General features: G+C 46.9%; 1 protein-coding gene across 1 annotated transcript in view; it reads right to left on the bottom strand.

The window, feature by feature from the left end:
* Positions 1-377: 377 nt before the first annotated feature.
* Positions 378-22,517, bottom strand: part of LOC130454011 (leukocyte immunoglobulin-like receptor subfamily B member 5) — a 72,476-nt gene continuing 50,336 nt past the window's right edge. Inside the window, exons 2-7 of the mRNA XM_056796666.1 lie at positions 2,332-2,373; positions 1,597-1,710; positions 1,466-1,505; positions 1,330-1,367; positions 1,186-1,241; positions 378-933 (exon numbers count right to left, since the gene is read on the bottom strand). Of these exons, the coding sequence (XP_056652644.1) occupies positions 811-933; positions 1,186-1,241; positions 1,330-1,367; positions 1,466-1,505; positions 1,597-1,710; positions 2,332-2,373 (413 nt within the window). The 3' untranslated portion in view covers positions 378-810. The remainder of the gene's footprint in view (positions 934-1,185; positions 1,242-1,329; positions 1,368-1,465; positions 1,506-1,596; positions 1,711-2,331; positions 2,374-22,517) is intronic.

Raw genomic sequence — 22,517 nt, 5'->3', positions numbered from 1 at the left:
CCCATGAGGGCCAGCCTCCCCCTCCCCTCTAGAGGTAAGTAGGCTCTGCCCCCTCTTATACAGGATATTCCCCTCCACAGTGTAATGGCAGATCTATTGTGGGGAGGACCCAGAAAATTCCCAATTTGTAGTCATCGTTGGGCCCCTCAGTGTTTGTTGGGGGACCCAGCATTCCAGGGGGCACATTCTATGCAGAGGAAAGTCCTTTCTCTGCCAGCGTCCCACAGTGAAACGTTCCAGCCCCCTCAAAGATCCACATGGATTCTAATACCCTAGAAGGGAAGCCAAAGACTGGGAAATGGACTGGGGAAATGGGCTTAAGCCAGGGAATGGAGCTGCATAGAGGGAATGAGAGACAAGAGAGCCAGAGACAGATCTAGTGTGGAGTCAGGCAGGGAGACAAGAGTGGCCGAGATCAGCTTGTCCCTGACCCGTTTATTATAAGTTAACACATCATTGGGGGTTTCAGGATGTCCTCCAGACCAAGGAAGCCCCCAAAGGTTTTACAGAAGGTACAATCCAATTACAGAGATAAAGAAACAGGCAGTAAATCCGGGTGGGAAGGAGGAGGCTCATTTGAAAGTCCTTCCTGACTTGTTAAACTTCTCTCTTCCTGGAACCCTGCTCAGAACTCACTCAGAGGGTAAAGGGGAGCCTTGTATTTCTGCTTTTCCTCGTGGGGTGACAAGCCGAGATGCTAATGGCAGGGTGTCCTGCGGATGAGGTAGGACAGGGTCTGCCCTCAGGAAGCAGAGGGAGAATGGATGAAGGAGCAGCTCCTTCGTCTGGTCCTCTGGGCTTGGGCTAAGCTCACTGGAGGACAGCATAGACACTGGGCTCCACTGGGCCAGATTGTGACTCAGCCCCACACTTGAGGCTCCTGTGGTCCAGCTGGTTGTAGGTCACTTCCTGAGGGGCTTCTCTTTGGAGAGCCTGACAGGAGGAGAGGAAGCAGGAGGAGGTGAGGGGACCGAGGGGGCATTGGGGCAGGAGGGGCAGGAGGGGCAGGAGGGGCAGGAGGGGCAGGAGGGGCAGGAGGGGCAGGAGGGGCAGGAGGGGCAGGAGGGGCAGGAGGGGCAGGAGGGGCAGGAGGGGCAGGAGGGGCAAGGATGCTGAACCGAGCAGCCCTTCCAGCCGTGTGACCTCAGAATGTCAGGCAAAGGAGGAGAGATCTGATTGACTCACAGCCGTGTCCTCTTGTCCAGCCTCCTCTGTCTGTTTGTCTTCATTCACAGCAGCATCTGGAGACAAGAGAACGGATGAGGGGCCAGGACCACGGTTCTCCCCAGGGCAGGCTTTGCCCTCCTGCCCAGCGTTCCTCTCACTTACACACGGTCTCCTCTAGGGTGGTCCCAGCTTGTTCTGATCTGTGGAGGAGGAAGACACAGAAAGTTGGGGGGGTTGAGAAGGGGGGCCATTACATGGGGTGGTCTACGAGGAATGTGGGGTATGTCAGGGCCCCTACCTCCTGGTCATCTTGATGTCTGTCTCTCTGTCCCCTTTCCCTGTAAAGAGGGGGGGAGTCGGGCTTTAGGGGGTCCAGCTCAGGCCCATCAGACCCTCTACCAGGGGGGCCCCCCAATCCCAAGAACTCACCCAGTCTGGGCTGATAACAATGGCGGTGAAGGCAAAGGAGAGAGAGGAAGAGGAAGGTCAGGATGAGGAAGGCTGAGATGCCCACCAGGATGCCTGCTTGGAGGCTGGAGAGACCTGAGGAAGCCAAGGAGGAAGACAAAGGTTGGGGGAGACAGAATAATACTGATGTTTGTGGAGGCCCCAGTCCAAGGGGAAGAGAGACCCAGCCCTGGGGTCTGAGATGCCCCAGTGTGAGGGGAGGAGACCCAGCCCTGTCCTCAGGGACCCCCCCAGGCTCCCTCAGTCATTCAGTTCTCCAGACTTCTATGACTCACCCACCTGGGGCTAGATCCTATGCCAGGCCAGGCCAAGACGATACAAAAAATAATAATTTTTGCCCTTCAGTTGCTCACATTCTCCTACAATGCTCTGTTATCCCTAATAAAAATAACTTGGTATCCTCTGAGGAATTTGATCATTAATAATAGCAGAATGGAACAAAATGCAGATCAGGACAGGCTTCCTGTAGGAGGTGACTCCTAAGCTTAGTCTCAGAGACACCTTTGCATAGTAAGAGGAATAGGTGAGGAAGCAGAGCATTCCAGGCAGGGGGCACAGCCTGGGCAAAGCCCCAGAGGAGGGAGAGAAGAATTAAAAAGATGTTTAGGAGGATTGGTGGGAAAGAGGAGATTCAGGATAGGATATCAGCCCCCCTGCCTCCCTCCACTCTCTGTTGGGGATACTCCAGGTACTCACCTGAGAGCCCATTCTCAGACTTGGGACTTGTAGAGAAGTTCTCTGGGGATGAGGAAGGGACAGAGTTAGGGGCTCTGCAGGGGTTTCCAGAGAGGCCTGGAGAGCTGGAGGGTCTGGAGATGGGTGTGAGCCCAGCTGTGCCCAGACTTGCTGGGTGAGGGATGCTGGGTAAGTCCCTCCTCTCTGTGGGCCTCACAGATTTCCCATCTGTCAAATGGGCCTGAGCTCAGGACCTCTCCTGGCCTAGTTCTGAGACTTGATGCTCCTGTGAGTCCTGTGACCCTCTCTAAGCTCCTAGAGGAATCTGGGGACAGGAAGGGACCCAGCAAGAAGAATGGAGGAGCTGCTGTGGCAGGGAGGGACCCTCTGAATCCTCCTCAGGGCTCCTTCTCCTGGCTGATTGTAGGTTGCCCCCTGCCTTGGAGCCTGAACCCTGAGACTCTGCTGGATCAGAGGGAAGCTGTGCTGGGCAGAGGAGGGAGGAGGGGGAGGAGGGCCCTCTGGTGCTTCCAGCTTATGGGAATTGGGGTGACTGAGAGATGCCCCTCCCATACTGGGGAAGCCAGGGAGGAGCAGAGCCCCAGCTCCCTAGTTCCAGCTATGGCTGTGTGGGTGAGGAGAGGGAGGGGTCAGGGGCTCCTGGGGAAGGGAGAGAAGGGAGAAGGGTGGGGGCTGCTCTGTCCCTCTTTTTCCCCATCTTCCCCCCTCCCTGGCCAGCCCTGTTCTTCCTTCTTCCCCAGCCTGGTGATTCCTCTGTCCCTTCCCTCCAGCCCTCCTCTTGCCTTGGTTTCCCCTGAGAAACAGGGGCTCAGTTCTAGCCCAGAGAGAAGGTGGACTGCAATGGACAGAGAGAGAGTGAGAGAGAGAGAAAGAGAGAGAGAGAGAGAGAGGGAGGGAGAGAGAGAGAGAGAGAGAGAGAGAGAGAGAGAGAGAGAGAGAGACAGAGAGAGACAGAGAGAGACAGAGAGAGAGAGAGAGAGAGGGAGGGAGAGAGAGAGAGAGAGAGAGAGAGAGAGAGAGAGAGAGAGAGAGGGAGAGAGAGAGAGAGAGAGAGAGAGAGGGAGAGAGAGAGACAGAGAGAGAGAGAGAGAGAGAGAGAGAGAGAGAGAGAGAGAGAGAGAGAAAGAGAGAGAGAGAGAGAGAGAGAGCCCCACCCTGCCCTCAGAGCAAGTAATAACTCCTTGGGTGGGGGGACATCAGAGCTGTGGGACTCCCAGGGCTTTGGGGGAGGTTAAAACCCTTCTAGGTGCCTGGAACAGGGAGAGAAGGAGGTGGAGGGAATCTGGGGGTGTTTAACATGCCTCCCCTCCCTCCATATCCCCATTCCCCACCTCAGGCCTGCTATGGCCTCCTCTTGTCCTCCACTGACCTCCTCAAACCTATTCCTGATGCTGAATAGAAAATTGTCTGGACTTGGGACCCACAGGACTGGATGGGCTGCTGATGGGGATGTCTAGAGGGGTCATGAGGAGAGGCCTCACTGTCTACTCTCTGAGGATGCCCCAGTGCCCTCCCTCTGAGCCTCCTCTTCCCCAGCCCTCCTGGCCTCTGGGGTCCCCTGGACAGGCCTGAGCAGGCAGGGAGGAGCCCCAGGGCAGAGAGAGAACCGGGGAGAGGGGGGGCGGGGCTGGGGGGGGCTGGGGCTGCCTCACCTGAGACCCGGAGCAGCAGGGGGGCGCTGGGGGAGGACCACCGAGAGGGGGAAGAACTATAAAAGCTGAAGCATCGGTAAGTGCCTTCCTGGGTCAGATTCACAGCAGGGAAGAGGAAGTCAGCCTGACACCCCCTTCCATGGCTCCGGGTCCTGCCCCGCCTGATCTCTTCTCCATCCTTGCACAGGGCGCACCAGTTATGCCATCGCTCTGACCGACACTGCAGGGTCACGTTCTGTCCTGAGACCACCTCAGAGCGGGGAAGGGCTGCCAGGGAGGGCGGGGCATAGAGGCCTGGGGGGGGGAGGGGAGAGCCTGGAGTTAGAGCTGGAGCAGCCCTGGGGCAGGGAGGGGGCAGATGAGGCTGGGAGGAGGCCTGGGCTGGGCTGGGAGGTTCAGCTCTGAGAGAGGAAATGTCTGGTGTGTGAGGGGAGAGAAAGACCTTGGACAGCTCTGGGGCCAGGAATGGGGGGGGGGGGGGGGAAGATGGTAAGGAGGGGGAGGGAACCTACATGATCGCCAGGAACAGGCTGAGCAGGAGAGGAAGAGGCTCAGCTGTGCCTCCTGATCCCCCTCAACACTCTGCTCCAGGTCTGGGCTGGGAGAGGGTCCTGGGCAGCAGCAGCTCCACCCTCTGCTCTCTCCTGGCTCTGGGAGATGCCTCACTAGCCCTGACCTATCCCCAGGGAGCCCCCAGCTCTGTCTGGTCTCCTGAAGTCCAAGCTGAGTCTCTCCTGCCTCCTGTCTGACTCCAAGGTGGGAGCTGAGTGAAGAAGCTCATGCGGCAGTGGAGAGAGTCCTGGGTCTGGAGTCAGGAAGGCCCGAGTTCAAATCCAGCCATCCCAACTATGTGATCCTCGGTACCTCACTTCCTCTCTGCCTCAGTTTCCTCATCTGTAAAATGGGGATCACACTGGCCCTGACCTGGCAGAGTTGTTGTGAAGATCCAATGAGACAACAAGGATAATGTGTTTGGCACATAGTAGGTGCTACAAAAATGCTGGTTCTTCCCCTCTTCTGCCAACCCCAGAGGGAAAGCAGAGGCAGACACAGGGGAGAAGCCAGGAAGGGCAGAGCCAGAGGGACACTCGGGGCCAGGCTGGGCTGGGGAGGGACCCAGAGCTGTGGAGACCCTGAGCCAGCCCTGCCTGGGGGGAGGATCTGCCTTACCTGTCACCACCAGCTCCAGGGGGTCACTGCGGTCTGACCACCTGTAGGATGAATGTCTGTAGAGGCACTGGTAGGTCCCAGCATCATGTGGTGTCACAGATGGGAGGGAAAACTCGCTCTCATTTCCAGTTTGTCTCACAGTTTTGATCTCTGACCATCCAGATCCTCGTTTTTTCTCCAGCAGCCACTCTACAGCCTCCCATGATCCCCTGCACCTGAGGGTCACAGCTCCCCCATGGGGCACCAAAAAGCCATTCTCTGCCCTGAGGGAGGGTCTGGGGAGTCTGTCTGGAAGGGAAGGAGAGCTGTTAGGTCCAGGGGATCCCCTTCTGTAGGAGCCCCACCCCCACCCCAGGTCCCCTCTCTATAGACTGTCAGCCCAGCCCAGACCTCCCCCAGCTCCCTCTCCTGGGTCAGTTGTGTCCTCTGGGAGGGGCATTGTGGGGGGAAGGACTCACCTGCTGCCTGGGTCCTTGTCCTTTTGCACAGACACAACCCTGGCAGAGAAGACCCTGATTACTCCCAGCTCCCCTCCCAGCATCCCCACAGGAAGGAGAGAGACAGCTCAGGGCCAGGGCTTAGGGCTGCTGCCAGGGAAGAAGGCTGGAGCCCAGAAGACCCCTCTAAGAGTCCCAGCTTCTCTGCTTCAACCCCATCCTTGCTGTGTGACCTTAGACTTGTCACTCCCCTTCTCTGGAGGAAAGTTTCCTCCTCAGCACAGGGTAGGTGGGGGGAGGGGCAGGTAGGACTTGATGGTGGCTAAAGTCTCCTCTAGAGTGGGGGATGCTGAGGACTCACCCAGGCACAGCAGGACTGAGAGGGCAGGAGTCATGGTGTTCCCAGAGGCTGGTGGGAAAAGGGACTGAGGCTGACCTGGGGCTGGTCTAAGGCACAGGATGACACCAGGGCCAGCTCTGCACTGTGTCCCCACCCAGAGCCTCTCTGACCAGTTTTACTTCTCCTTCCTCTCTGTGGGTCCTGCTTGATGACACCATGCAGTGGGGAGGGTTTGGGGGAGGGAGAAAGGTGAGGGGGAGGAGGTTGGAGAGTCATCTGGGTCAGAATGGTGGAGCACTTTATGCTCTTTCCTGATTCAGACCCCATTGCCAGGGACAGATAACCTGGTCAGCTTCAGGAGCAGCCTTTTATCTTCCCCAAAGTGTCTCCCAGAGTTCCAGATGGAGCTACTTAAATGTGCTTTTTTACCCCCACGTTTTCCAGGCTCTTAACAAAGCTGCAGCCTTCATATACATCTTCTCTCTGTCTCCTGATTCTCCTCCTCCCATTGCTCTGAATGGCTCTTCATTGCCTGAAGAAACAGATTGATATTATGGGAACTTGCCCTCCAGATGATACTCTAATGGGCCCCTTATTCCAAGAACTAAAAATGGCATATCCTTATTTATGTAGGTTCAGAATGATATATTATCTCAGGTTTCACAAGGATATGTTGTCCCAGGGTTCCCTGACCTGACTTAGGTCATCGGCCAGACCATACGTTAAAAGGAGCCATCAAGACCCTGACTCCAGGAATTCTTGTCCTTCCCCCTCCTGACATATGCCAGGAACTGATAAGGACCCCAGCCCCAGGAGTTCCTGTTCACTCCCCCCACCCCAGGAATTCCTCTGTACTCCCCTTACCCTAGAAGGGTATAAAAAGCCTGCAAATCGCAGACTCAGGGCCAGCCCTTTTGGTGCTGAGTCCCAAGCTATAGTTTGGTTAATAAAGTACCTCTTGTGTGTTGCATTACCGTGTGTGTGTGTCCTCCATGGAATTGGAGCCAGAATCGGACATTACATTTGGGGGCTTGTCCTACGAGAGGCCCCAGGAGTTTCCAGAAGTTTGGACTACACAGTGGTAAAGGTACTTGAATCCCTGAAGGGAAATCTGAGTGTGCTTGACTGTGTAAATGTTGTATGGGGAAGGAGAGTCTGGATCAGGAAGTTCAATCCATTAAGACCCCCTTTCACCTGTTTCTGAGTGAGGAACTGTCCAGTCCCGAGAGGGTACAGGCCAGAAAGGCTGGGAAGTGCAAGTGTTGTTTTGAGAGATTGAGAGATTTCCCTTCTAAAGGATTTGTTAAGAGTGCTCAGTAGGAACTGTGGAGTGGTTAGAGGCCCCCTGCCCAAGTTGGACTTGGGATAGGAACTTCGGGGTGGTTGGAGGCCCCCTCCCCAAGTTGCACTTGGGACAACAGAGGTTTGAGTCCTCTGAGGACCCCACACGTCCTAAGGAGCACCTTTGGATGGTGAGTGTGTAAAATTTCCACGCTGGCAGACGTGCCAAGGAATAAGTTCTCTACGATGAGCCCCTAGGGTTGGGGGAGTGTACTCTTACCTGCCCCGATGTTATGGGCTGGAAAGATCCCTTTGGGGTTCGGGAAGGATACCTTCTGCAAGAATGCAAGACTCCAAAACTTAGCTTAAAAACAAAAAAGAGATTTATTAATTTAGGAAGTAATGTTGAGAGTGGCCAGGAGGATTGCAAGGTGGAACAGCAAGATGGGGAGCAGTTCCTTGGAAGGACAGCATGAAAGGAGAGGCTGTTCCCCCATGGGGACAGCAGGGGTGGAAAGGCTGTCTCCCAAACGACATCAGTTCTGGGGTTTATATGCTCTTTAGATGCTAGGTCCTGGTGTGGATGTGACTTGGAGAGTGTTAGTCCCTCAGGCATTTAGTGGGGTGAGGTGGTCATCTGACTGGGGTCTGCCTGAAGGCATAAAGATCCATCTCTTTGTCCATCTTAAATCTAGAGGACAGTGCCCATGTCATCTCCCCCCTCTCCTAATATGTAAAGGAAAAAGGGATGGCGGTCTGTCTTCTGTAACTTCTTCACAGCTGAGAATGGGCGTAGAGATGTCCCTGCCTAACATTAGGAGAGAGAGATATTGACTGTAGGTCATGTCCAGAGTGTCAGGCTGGGATGTTTGCCGACGTTATGGTGGCATCTGGCATCTGGGTGACTCCCATGAGTGCTTTTACCTAGAAGCAACTAAAGAGATGACAAGGTTACAAATACAAGGTCCACATATCCCACGGGGGAGTAGCCAAAACTGGAGTGGTTGCTAATCTCCTCAAGGCCCCAGGTCTTGGATACACCTCAGAGGCACTGAGACCTTGGGCTAGAGGCCTGGGGTTCTCTCCAATTTGGGGGTGCTTCATATAGACCCAACACATAGAGGGGCCCACTTTGGCTACTGCTTCCCCAAGCTGAACCAGGGAGTTATATGTCTGGCTAGCTGAGTATGCATGATTTAAAACATAGAAGACCCAAACTTTAAGGAAAGAAATAGTTATGGCCAGGTAGTTAAAGGCTAAAATAAAAGGGGTTGAAGATAACAGGGAAGGAAAGGCTGTGGGCACAGGGTCTTAGGGACATGTCCTCAGTGAGTGCCTGGGTCCTAGGTAGCTGGGAATCTGCTTGGAGATGTGAGGGATGTCCAGCGACTTTTTCCCCTGATGGGCAGACAGGTCACAAGGGCAGAGTCAGCCCCTAAGATAGAAGTTTAGAAACCAAGACTAGGGATATAGAAACAAGGAAAATTAATACAATAGCAATTGGCATTACACATTTGCATTTGGGCATCTTAACCAACAGACTCCATCTTCAGAAATCATCTTCTGACAGGAATAGATCCCTTTAGGAAATCGGATTCCTGAGTTGTTTGCAGAGTTGGTATGTGATGTTTCTGTTAAAGAATATCCTTTTGCAAAGTACACATCAGCTATAACATCTATAAACACTTGAGTAACATTTTACAGATGAATTTCTTTACTCCAAATTCTGGGGAAAATTCAGGAGAGCTTTGAGCTATTCCAAGCTCAAGATCCAAACTTCAATTAAAGCTGCAAATACAAGCCATCAATTAATAAACTTCACCTACTTCTCAAAGTACCAAAAAGTCAATTTCCTCATCTTTTTTTTTTATGGTGCTCAGCTATTTAACATGAGAGGAAACAAACAAACAAAAACACCCAATTGAATTTTCTCTCAGGCTGCTTAGATTTGATCTCTTCCCAACAGGAGAGGCCTGCAAGCATGCTTCTCCTTTTATCTTAATTGGATTGGCTAGTCCCTATCTGGCTTGACCTCAGGCTGAAAAAAAAATTGCCATGGATAGGCCATGCCTCTTGCTTACCAAGGATGTAAGTGGCCAGTCAACATTACAAAAAGAAATTGGTTGCTTTTTCTTTAGTGCCATTTTCCCCAATTTTTAAGTATATACCCCAAAGGGGAATCTCGAGGTTCTCTCTGTCTCTGTCCCATTTAGATGTGGGATGGCCAATTCCACACCAGAGGGTCAACAACTATGCGTCCACAGAGGTTGCCCGACCAAGAGCACTCAGTTCAAGACTGAGGCGGGACTCTCCACACATTAGAACGTCTTCTAATATCAGAAGGGGAAGCCGACAGATAGACCCCAAACTCCAGGGGTCAGACTGATCTGGGGCTTATGGGAGAGAGAGCACAAAAGAGTTCCCACAAAAATATCACCCAAAAGATGGGGGTTTCAGGGGTCAAAGAAAAGGCTCCTTCCTACCTGAGAAACTGTGTCCTCGTGGACGATCCGGAGTACAGGAGTAGCTTTCAGGAGAACCAAAAACATTGGGTGTCAAAATTTTATGGGCAGGAAGGATCCCTTTGGGATTCAGGAAGGATGCCTTTTGCAAGAATGCAAAACTCCAAAACTTAGCTTAAAAACAAAAAAGAGATTTATTAATTTAGAAAGTAATGTTGAGAGTGGCCAGGAGGATAGCCAGGTGGGACAGCAAGATGGGGAGCAATTCCTTGGGAGGGCAGCATGAAAGGAAAGGCTGTTCCCCCAAGAGGACAGCATGGATGGAGAGGCTGTCCCCCAGACAACATCAGTTCTGGGGTTTATATACTCTTTAGAAGCTATGTCTGGGTGTGGGTGTGACTTGGAGAGTGTTAGTGCCTCTGTCATTTGGTGGGGTGAGGTGGTCATCTGACTGGGGTCTTCCTGGAGGCATAAAGATTCATCTCTTTGTCCATCTTAAATCTAGAGGATAAAAGAGAGTAAACATCTCAGGAGCCTAGGTGGAGTCATTGGGCCTTTCTAGGTTAAGAGTCACAAGGATGGGGGGCAGCTGGGTGGCTCAGTGGATTGAGAGCCAGGCCTAGAGACGGGAGGTCCTAGGTTCAAATCTAGCCTCAGATACTTCCCAGCTGTGTGACCCTGGGCAAGTCACTTGACCCCCATTGCCTAGCCCTTACCACTCTTCTGCCTTAGGAACTAATACACAGTATTGACTCCAAGATGGAAGGTAAGGGTTTAAAAAAAAAGAGTCACAAGGATGCAAGGGCAAGGGAGTTTCCCTGATAATAGCTCGCCTGGGTTTCTGGGGTACAGTGCCCATGTCCCTCACTACAGGATTATCCACGCTGCTAACCTTAAATCTGCAATCCTATCTTATTATATTCTAGTAATGTCTTTTCCACACAAATTTTAAATTAGGTAATTTACACACTACTGAAATAATCATAAAAAACCAACCCTACAAACTATAGAAGCATAAAGGTAAAAACAGAATCCACATCTCAGGCTATTCAGGACTTTGTAAATCTGGAAGTGGCCCTTCCTTCTGTTTGTGGCCCCAAAATAAAAATATTTCTGACATGGGCACTGTACCCCAGAAACTCAGGCCAACTATTATCAGGGAAACTCCCTTGCCTTTGCATCCTTGTGACTCTTAATCTAGAAACGCCCAATGACCCCACCCAGGGTCCTGAGATGTTTACCCTCCTTTAATTGTCCTCTAGATTTAAGATGGACAAAGAGATGAATCTTTATGCCTCCGGGCAGACCTCAGTCAGATGACCACCCCAACCCACCAAATGCCTCAGTGACTAGCGCTGTCTGTTGGAAAAAGTACAAAATCTCCAGAACTGATGTCCTGGGGAGAACAGCTTTCTATCCATGCTGTCCTCTGTGACAAGGAAATCACTTTAAAAGACTGATATATATTAATTTAAGGTCACCAAGGAATTCAGCTATGTAATTCCTAAATGAAAACTCAAGTCAGCCGTCAACCTTTTATAAAGTTTAATTACAAACAGGATGAAGAAAGGTATTAGAGATAGAGATAGAGAGGAGAGAGAGAGAGAGAGAGAGAGAGAGAGAGAGAGAGAGAGAGAGAGAGACAGAGAGACAGAGAGACAGAGACAGAGACAGAGACAGAGAGAGAGAGAGAGAAGGGAATAGGGCTTAAATACCCCTTCTGTTTAGGCTGGGCCAAAAGGCCCAAGCCCTTAGATAGCTGAGGCAAAGAAAAGAGATCAGTCCCTATCACTCACGTGACCAAAATGGAGAAACAGTCTCAGGGGCCTCCACCTCCAGTTTCCTTCAGAGCAAGCTTCTCAGAGCACCTCTCAGAGCAAAAACCTCTCCAACCCCCTCCCAGTCCTCAGACCCCACTATCTTTAAGGAAACCATCCAAGTTCCCTCCCCTCAGTTCTCACATCTACCAATCACTGTCCATGTCTTCCCTGTGCCAATGGTGGCTCTAGCTTAACCCAGGACCGCCCAGAGGTCTGTGGCTTTGCACATGTATGTTGAAGGTCATATTCTCAAATAATTAAATCTTGATCCTTTGCTACAGCCCTTCCTAAATCCTGTTACCCTGAGCAGGGTGGAGATTGGAAGTTCCAAGACCTGGTTCTGTCATTCCAAGTATCTCTATTGTATCAATTCTAAAATCAATCATGACTCAAAGAAATTCCTGTTCTATGCTTAAGCATAGGTCAAAGCCCTTTCCATTGTTTAGCAAAAGGTTTCTGTCCTAAAGTAATCTTAAGTAGGGAGGAGAAGGACCCTCCCATGCCAAGGGGGTGGGGTTCACATTCCAATAGACTATCAGTAGGAAATTTTTCAAGTATGAAATTTCCCAATGGTGAAATTTCCAACATTTATAAGTCTAAGAAATTTTAAGGTTTACACCTCCCAGGAGTTGCTCCCCATCTTGCTGTCCCACCTGGCTATCTTCCTGGCCATTCTCCAACATGACTTTCTAAATTAATTAATTTCTCTTTTTGTTTTTAAGCTATTTTTGGAGTCTTGCATTCTGGCAAAAGGTATCCTTCCCAAACCCCAGGGGTACACATCTGCACCCCATAACAATAATGGCTAAAATTTCTATCTGCCTCCACAATTTCCATATTCTACACTTTGTCTTCCTGAGGCTCCTTTCATCATAGGATTACAGAAAATTTGCTATTAATAGGAGAAAAGTTGATAGTAACTTAAAAGTAACTTTAAAAAAAGTAACTAAAAAAAAAAAGAAAAGCTTCCATAATTTAGACTATTAATGCCAAGTGTAAATGGGCCATGATCAGCCATCTGTAGAGCTTGACAGAAACTCAGCCCTTCCATTCGCCCTTGTGACTGTATCAGTAACCAATTTCCTCCAGTGCATTTCTTTTCCCCATTATCTTCCCATACAGTTCACCCTTAGATGGCCTTCTCAAGCCAGGCTCCGGATTTAAAATAAATTTATCTTCTATTACTAACAATCATTTCTAGGCTCCATCATTCTCTTCCTAACTTCTTCTGATACTACTTTGAGACAAACTAGCACTCTGGAATCTTTGCTGCAACTTCTCCAATGAACAGATGTTAGTTTCAAACCTCTTAACCAGGTAAAATGCTCTGATTTAAACTTTCCTACTTCAACTGGATCTGGGGACTAGCTCTGTCCTTTCCAGGTTCTCTACTTAAAGGGACTTTGCTCAGGGGAAACAGAATTCTCAGGGGCAATAAAATGGCCTGTTCATGTCTGCTACAGAAATATTTCTAAAGTCAATGAAAATGATGAGAAACAAGACTCATCTGTATTCCGTATCTTAGGGGCTCCTTTGGATTTCTCATAGTGAAGTGGTACACTTCACAAGTGAGTTCCAACACCCAGAATTTCAATTATTGGAACCACGATTTATTAATAAAAGATCAAATAAAGAATCTACAGTTGGGACAGAATTCCGTAATGGAAAAGTGTGTCAGTTTAACATTAAGAGACAGTGTATATAGGGTTACAAGATACAGAGGTATTTCGTTTTACACATAGGTTCTTAATCAAACAAACCTTATCACAGTAATGTGGGGTTGGGGTCTGATGAGGAGACAATCCTCAGATTTATGTGGGGGCTGTTATTTAGTGCTATTTACTTTCACATCTATTAAGTCACTTAGCTCTTAGCTGGCCATGTTATCTTGCTGACCTGTTTGATATTCCTGAAATTCCTTTGTCTTCCTGCCCTTTCTAATTCTCACCCCCAAGCTAAGTAGAGACTGGTCTGCTGTCTGCATAAACAGCTGGACTTCCTGGGGGAAGGAAGCCAGGTCTATTCCCTGAAAAATGCTGACAGGGGCCCATCTGCTTCATTTACTTTTAATTTTTCCATCTTTGCCATTTTGGGGGCTACTTCAATAGATGTCATCTTCAGGAACTCTTCAAATTCAAGGCTGCAGGAAAATCTGGTCCAGGCTTTTGGCTCCTAAGAAACGTCTTGAGGTAAAACTTTAATAGGCTTTAATCCCTCACCTGCACTCCAGAACTGGGGTAGTAAAATCCAGGGCATTCCTAGAAATTTCTTGAAGAGTTTCCCAGGTGAGAAATTCCCTTCTCTCTTAGCTGTCATGTGCCAAAGATAATCAGAAATAATGATCACAAAACCATTAGTTCTCCCCACTCAAAAAGTAAAATTCATTATCAGTATTTGCTGGTCCTTTAAAACAAAAACCTATCTGTTGCAATGGATGCACTCTGGAAATTTATCTTAAAAATTCCAAAAATCAGCTTACAGTTCAGGATCATTTTACCTTTTCAAAAACTCAAATTTATTTTTTTCCCAAACACAAAAATTTAGGGTTACTGAAGAAAGCTTAAAAATTACCTTTAACTGAATACCTCAACAATTCCTTTCCCTTTTTTATGTTCACTCTAATTTACTTTTGTCTCCAAATTTGCCTTTCTTTTAGCCTTGCCTCAAAAACCACTTTGGCTGAAGGCTAAAGCTGCTCCTAGAGAGGGAATTTGTTGGTCATTTAAAAATGTTCAGGGTTTCCTTATGATTTAAAGAGATGCCTTTCCCCAATATTTATTGTCATTTACAACAATTCAATGACCAGTTAGGTCTGTAGTTCACCATCCTAAAATGAAATTTCTTTACTCCAGAACTCACACACACATTAATCATATAAAAAAAAAACCTTGCTATTTGAAAGCAATTAACAGCTTGGAAAAAAAATGTGAAATGAAGCCCTCAAATAACCAAGTTAGTACCTAGAATCAAATGCATCTCATTGCCAACATTAACTGCACTTGATACACAATATTTCACACATTAACCAGACCAAAACTTTGGGAAGAAAAAGTAGACCTTAAAGTTAAGAATTTCTGGACTTTCTTTTGCCTCCTGCTGGATGTTCCCATCTGCAGATCACAGCTACAGGCTCACCTCTTCAGCTTTGTGGAGGAATTCATTGTTAACAACTTTCAGACATTATTTGCTAATGTTTAAATCACCAGCATTTGAACTTATTGGCAATTAAAATTATTGGCCAAGTCTCCACCTAACAAATCCTTTATGACATGGGCACTGAACCCCAGAAACCCAGGCCAACTATTATCAGGGAAACTCCCTTGCCTTTGCATCCTTGTGACTCAACCTAGAAACACCCAATGACCCCACCTAGGCTCCTGAGATGTTTACCCTCTTTTGTCCTCTAGATTTAAGATGAACAAAGAGATGAATCTTTATGCCTCCAGGCAGACCCCAGTCAGATGACCACCTTACCCCACCAAATGCCTGAGGGACTAACATTCTGGTCATGTCCACACCAGGGTATAGGATCTAAAGAGTATATAAACCCCAAAACTGATCTTGTCTGGGGAATAGCCTTTCCACCCATGCTGTCCTCCCAGGAACTGCTCCCCATCTTGCTGTCCCACCTGGCTATCCTCCTGGCCATTCTCACCATTACTTTCTAAATTAATAAATTTCTCTTTTTATTTTTAAGCTAAGTTTTGGAGTCTTGCATTCTTGCAAAAGGTATTCTTCCCGCCCATAACATTTTGGCACTGACATCGACCCCCATAACATTTTAACGCCCAATGTTTTTGGCTCTCCTAAAAGCTACTCCTGTACTCTGTAATCCGGATAATCCATGAGGACACAGCTTCTCAGGTAGGAAGGAGCCTTTACTTTGACTCCTGAAACCCCCATCTTTTGGGTGATATCTTTGTGGGAACTCTTTCATGCTCTCTCTCCCATCGGCCCCAGATCAGTCTGGCCTCTGGAGTTTGGGGTCTATCTGTCGGCTCCCTCTTCTATACTGGAAGACGTTCTGGTGTGTGGGAAGTCTTACCGCCTCGGTGTTAAAACTGAGTGCTCTTGGTCGGGCAACCTCTGTGGACTCACAGTTGTTGACCCTCCGGTGTGGAATTGGCCATCCCACATCTCAATGGGACAGAGACAGAGAGAACCCCAAGATTTCCCTTTGGGGTGTATTCTTAAAAATTGGAAAAAATTGGCACTAAACAGCTTAAAGAAAAAGTAGTCAATTTCTTTTTGTAATGTAATGTTGACTGACCACGTTACATCATTGGTAAGCAAGAGGCATGGCCTATCCATGGCACCCTAAATTTGTAATACCATTTTTTTCAGCCTGAGGTCAAGCCAGATAGGGACTAGCCAACCCAATTAAGACAAAAGGAGAAGCATGCTTGCAGGTCTTTCCTGTTGGGAAGGGATCAAGTCTAAGTAGCCTGAGAGAAAATTCAGTTGGATTTGTTTGTTTGTTTGTTTTCTCTCATGTTAAATAGCTGAGCTATTTATCATTGTCATTCTCAGTCACTGAGAGACTACCACTAAATAGCTGAGCAACATCAAGGAAAAAAATGATGGGGAAATTGGCTTTTTTTTCACCCTAAATTTGGCTCCCAGTTCTCCAAAATCTACTCCTTACTTAGATTTTAAGGCAAGGGCCTGCCGAGAAATCCAGGTGGAGACGGGAAACCTGGAAGTTATCAGTTCACTGATCAGATCTACCTTCTCCTCTACTGCAGAGAGGAAGGGGCTGATTCTGAACAGAGAGACAACTGGTGAGAAAGTCATATTTGGGGGATTTTTAAATGTCTTACACTTTTAAAACTAAGTTTTTTTTCAACTTGTAGAGCAACCTATTAATTATCTTCTGTTTTGAGATAAACAGGGAGAGATAAGAAGACCTGATAAATCTCCTTTCCCTGTCTGCTAGCCAGAAGGAAGTAATGCTTAAAATCTGTCTATTAGAGGTATTTATTGGTATTTTATTTCAAAATTGTGATCATGTATTTATATGGGTTTAAAAAATGACAACCTAATTTTAATTTTGTCAGACAGTGAAATTTCAGTTTGTATAGAAAAGCCATGGATCAGTTTTGTAAAATAGGTTTTAGCAGTGTTTAAACTTACCAAAAATCGATTTTTGTTTAAAATTATCAAATGGTTTTCATCTCAATGGGTTTCATCCCAGTGTATTAAAGTTGGACTAACTTTATTATTATATTTAACTTCTTGGTCGTGAAAATAATCAACCTGCTTGTCAAAAGGCTTGCTTTAAGGTTTACAGTCCTTAAAAGGTTTCAGATCTCTAAATTTAAAATAGGTCCTGAAATACTAAATGCTTTATGAAAAATTTTTTAATGTTATGTGAGTTGCTGTTGAAATATGTATTTTAAGTATTGTTTGGATATAAACAAGCTCATTGTAAACCTGACTCTACCTTAGATTTTGTTCAATAATCAGTGGTTACCTCAGTTTACCAATTTGTTCTATGAACTGAAATTTATAATGGATGAGCCCTATGCTAAAGATGCTTCAATGATATAATCCTTTAAATCAGAATTCTTTTGGGTTACCAATTAGCAATTGAAGTGATACCAATAGAATGTTTGTTTGACTTATGATGGTAAAAGCAAGTCAAAGAGAAAGTAGAGAAGGTATGTTGGGTTTGAATTCAGAAGAAGGAGGGACTTTGATCTACTAAAGTCCATAAAGCTTGAGTATGCAGGTTTGTGTATGTAGTTTTGGAAAATCACAAATAATTCTGGAATTTCTCTGAAAATTCCTTAGAGATTCCTGACTGATATTGTCTTAGTTCCTTCAGATGGCCTAAGGTTAGGATATGATCTATCCCTGATATGTATTTACTGTAGAGCTAATCAATTCAACATTCCTGTTCAGGTCTTATGACTAAATTGTGATAAATTAATTATTGCCAAAATATGTAAGAATAATTGCTATAATGTAGACTCATAGGCTTTAAGGAATCCATAGAGAGAGCAAATAGTCAGAAAAGCTTGTTTGAGGGTATGGAAATTTGATTCTGGACTGCTGATAAGTAGAACTTCTCTCAGCTGAAATGGGTAAGACTTGTCCTTTAAGGAAAAAAAGGCTTCTGGGATCTAATGGTGGCAAAGTACACAAAGGACAGAGAACATCCCGCAATAGTTCTGACCATCTAGGCTGCTAATCCTTGAGTGAAACAATAATGGCAGTGACAGCCTTGCTTAGTACATGAAGCCACTCACTGTGTCCTTTGTGACATGAGGAGATATTTTCCCTTTTTGGGCCTTCTTCCTTTGTGGCAAATTCCCATAATCAGCAGATAATACAAATTGGAAAATTAAAGTTTCCATTTCCCCAAACAATCTATTAGGTTAATAATTGAACATTCTCAAACTGTTAGGGAACATACTTTGAGAAGTAGGTGAAGTTTATTAATTGATGGCTTGTATTTGTAGCCTTAATTTACCACAGCAGAAGTTTGGATCTTGAGCTTGGAATAGCTTAAAGCTCTCTTGAATTTCCCCCAGAATCTGGAGTAAAGAAATTAATCTGTAAAATATTGTTACTCAAGTGTTTATAGATGTTATAGTTAATGTGTACTTTGCAAAGGGATACTATTTAACAGAAACATCACATACCAACTCTGCAAACAACTCAGGAATCCGATTTCCTAAAGGGATCTATTCCTGTCAGAAGATGATTTCTGAAGATGGAGTCTGTTGGTTAAGATGCCCAAATGCAAATGTGTAATACCAATTGCTATTGTACTCTATTTATTCTCTGTTTCTATCTGGTGTTCTAGTGTTTGCCCCAGTCTTGGTTTCTAAACTTCTATCTTAGGGGCTGACTCTGCCCTTGTGACCTGTCTGCCCATCAGGGGAAAAAGTCGCTGGACATCCCTCACATCTCCAAGCAGATTCCCAGCTACCTAGGACCCAGGCACTCACTGAGGACATGTCCCTAAGACCCTGTGCCCACAGCCTTTCCTTCCCTGTTATCTTCAACCCCTTTTACTTTAGCTCTTAACTACCTGGCCATAACTATTTCTCTCCTTAAAGTTTGGGTCTTCTTCTATGTTTTAAATCATGCATACCCAGCCAGCTGTACTTATAATTCTCTGATTCATCTCTCTAGTTGCTTCTAGGGTAAAAGCACTCATGGGAGTCACCCAGATGCCAGATGCCACCATAACCTTGGCAAATATCCCAGCCTGATGCTCTGGACCCTACAGTCAATACCTCTCTCTCCTACCAGAGGCAGGGAATACTTTATGCCCATTCTCAGCTGTGAAGAAGTTACAGAAGACAGAGACCACTGTCCCTTTTCTGTTACATATTAGGAGAGGGGGGAGATGACATGGGCACTGTACCCCAGAAACCCAGGGGAACTATTACCAGGGAAACTCCCTTGCCCTTGCATCCTTGTGACTCTTAACCTAGAAACACCCAGTGACCCCACATAGGCTCCTGAGATGTTTACCCTCTTTGTCCTCTAGATTTAAGGTGGACAAAGAGATGAATCTTTATGCATCCAGGCAGACCCCCAGCCAGATGACCACCTCACCCCACCAAATGCCTGAGGGACTAACACTCTCCAAGTAATGTCCACACCAGGACATAGAATCTAAAGAATATATAAACCCCAGAACTGATGTCGTTTGGGAGACAGCCTTTCCACCCATGCTGTCCTCCAAAGGAACTGCTCCCCATCTTGCTGTCCCACCTTGCTATCCTCCTGGCCACTCTCAACATTACTTTCTAAATTAATAAATTTCTCTTTTTGTTTTTAAGCTAAGTTTTGGAGTCTTGCATGTTTGCAAAAGGTATCCTTCCCAAACCCCAAGGGTATCCTTCCTGCCCATAACATTTTGGCATCCACATTGACCCCCATAACATTTAGGCATACAATATAAGCAAAAGCCTCCAGAAAATTTTGAGAAGAAATCCAGGAATTCAGTTCTTCAGCTTCTATGAGCTTTTCCACAAACTTTATAAGCATTTAAACCTCAGGCCATGGCATTAATTCACGAAGAAACTGTCTATTAACCAATTTAAAGCAGCTACTCAGACCCTCAATGGAACACTCGGGCTCTCTCACTCCAGCTCAAGCTTCCCATTTAAGCTTTCAGCCAACCTTTCCCGCCTCTGCCCTGCTCTCCAGCCCTTACCTCTCTCTGGTTCTTACCCTTCTCCCGGCTCTGACCTGGTTCTTCTTCGGGTGCCTTCCTCGAGCCATTGGTTGAAGACTTCTCTTGTGTCTTCTTCAGTCTCTCGACCTGCGTTGCTTAAAACAGACTGCAGAGACAATCTTTTCCTCCTAAAATGAACCCCATCATGGCCAGCTTCCCTTCAGATTGGTCTTTGTCCCTGTTGGCCATTTACCTAAATACTTGCCTCCATCAGGTCCACACTTCGATACCATGTAACTCACGGCCGTATTTCTAGAGGGTTCTTCGGGCTGCTGATCGCCCCCACTTTTTGGGGACAACAGACAAGCTGTTACCCATGTCCAATGGCACCCGGGTGGCTATGGACGATGCCGCTCTGTGTACCCCACAGACGCCCGACTAACAATCCCTTCATTAAAGAGCGAGTCGCTCCCAAACACCAGATGCGAGTCCTACCTCCGAGAGCCACTTAGCTGGCCCTCTGCTAACCGGACTCCTGACCCAGCCCCAAATGGGCTGTGGGGGCACCTCAGGTCTCGGGGTCCTCGCTAGCGGGAGGGCTCAGGCAGCCGGGACGTCGGGTCTCAGTGGGACCTCCATTATGTCAACTAGAAAAAATGCAGACCTATTAAATAGTCAAAATCACTCCTTAATCAAGGGCTAAAGGGGCTCAGCGCTAGGAGGCCTCCACAACAGAGCTGCTCCCCGAGACTGCACAGAGTCTGGCCGCTCTGGTCACTGACCCCTGGGAGTGCCACCGACTGAGGATGGACTCAGAGGAAAAAAAGAATGTGGGGAACCTCCAGACCATTTGGGGAGTCCAGGGCCAGGGAAAGATGATGGACATCACCAGAGCTACAAGGAAATGGGAGGGTTCAAACTACACTGACAGGATACAGTCAAGCCTGGATATAAGAGAAGGGGCTACTTACAATGGATACTAAAGGGTGGTTCCAGCCCAGGTCAGGTGTGGATCTTCTTGGGAAAGGGTCTGATTCAATAGGGGAGACTCCCTGAAACAAAGAGGGTCCTTAGCATAGGCTTATCTCACCCAACCAGGATGGTCCTTTCCCTGAGGCTCTCCCACTCAGTCTGAAACTGCTAGCTTGGGATTCCCTTCAGGGTAGATTCCCAGGGAACATGGAACAAGGACAAGCTTTGGGGTCTCCAATCTATAAGCTGGTCCTGTAACTTGGGGTTCATCAGATCTCACTAGGCCACAAGTTTGGGATTCCTAGATTCCATGTTGACACAGGCTAGCTCAGGAGATTGAGAGCCAGACCTCGAGATGGGAGGTCCTACGTTCAAGATCTGGCACTTGTTGGGTGAGCCACTGGCAGTGAGGAGCTCCCTACCAAGTACCCCTAAGACCCAGCTCCCCCATCTAGAAAACACATGGCCACTGGCTTACCTCTGGGGGAGGGGAAAGGACTGGACTTTTACAAGGAAGTTTTTTTGGTTTTTCCTCTCCCTTCCCCCCCAAACATTTCTTAAAGACTGACCACACCCTCGTGTGTCTTACCCTCTACACAGGTGTAGCATCACCCACAGCTGAGAAGTAAAAACTGCAGGCAATTAAAAATACTACTAATAATAATAATCTGAAATAATTACATTAAATTGAATACATTTAAATAAAAGAATTATTAATATTTAAATAGAAATCATATTGAATTAAATGAAAGCCAAATTCATAAAATTTAACAAATCCAAAATTCAAACAAATTAATTAAATGCAATATTAAAAATAATTTTAGAACAGAATAATATTAATAATACCATCAATAATTATTAATTATCAATAACTATTATTAGTCACTAACAACTATTTTTGGTTATTAAAATTGTTATTAATAATTAATGCTTGTTTATGATTGTTGACCATTGCTGATTATTAATAACAACAATAATTATAATAAATATATTCATTTTCATGCTGTTGCCTTGCAACAATTCCTCAGTTCCTTATATTAGCTTCTCATTTAACCCACTCTTGTTGCCTGGAGTCTCAAGTGAGGCTGGACGTTGCCTGTGACATTTCTGGTGCTGGAACAGGACGCTTCCCGGCTAGGTGAGTCCCCTTACCTAAAGCCACATGAGTTTGGAATGGATCAGGATCTCCCTTCCTGGAAGTGGATGGAGCAGGGTGTGGGGGGCAGTGATCCAGGGCTCCCAATATAAGAGGAGCAGTTAGGAACAGGAGAAGAGAAGAGAAGGAAACGGCCGCCATGGGACGCAGTGAATCAAAGAAAGGAAGCTACTCACTGATATAATTAAACAATTTTCAGAAAAGGGGAGTAAAGGAGAGAAGTAAGCAAGTCGCAGCTGTCTAAGCTCTTGGAGTTTATTCAAAATTGCAGTCTGGGGTTCCCCGATGCAGGGAAAGTAGATTTAGACCCAGAAGAAATAGTTAGCCCTGCCATAGAATCTGATATCATTCCCTTTAGGGCTAGACAACCACTGACAACCCGCCGACCTGAGGGAAGGAGGAGTGAATGGACAGGAATGAGGGTCCCCCTCCTCCTCCTCCTCCTCCACCTCCATGACCGCCAGATCCTCGGCTCTAGAAGAGAAAAGCCCATTTTTCAGTCCCTTGTTGGCTGCCTTTTCAAATGCTCACACTTAAGGCTCCTGGAGTCTCAGTATTAAAGGAACAGCAAGATGGATTTTTCATTGCTTCTTTTTCCTTCTTTCTTCCTCAAGATCATGAGTAACACCAGAACTCTTAAAGCGTGCTTCCCTGAGTACGTGCTTAATGTTTCTCATGTGTGTCTGTATCATAAGTTTTGTGTCCGAGTTTCCCTAATTGGCCACTTACAAATAAATGCTTCAAAGTCCTCCGTAAAAA

Source organism: Monodelphis domestica, chromosome 4 (genome assembly GCF_027887165.1).
Source record: "Monodelphis domestica isolate mMonDom1 chromosome 4, mMonDom1.pri, whole genome shotgun sequence".
Classification (NCBI taxonomy): domain Eukaryota; kingdom Metazoa; phylum Chordata; class Mammalia; order Didelphimorphia; family Didelphidae; genus Monodelphis; species Monodelphis domestica.
The sequence above is the reverse complement of the archived record's forward strand: the minus strand, read 5'-3'. Positions and strand labels throughout refer to the sequence as shown.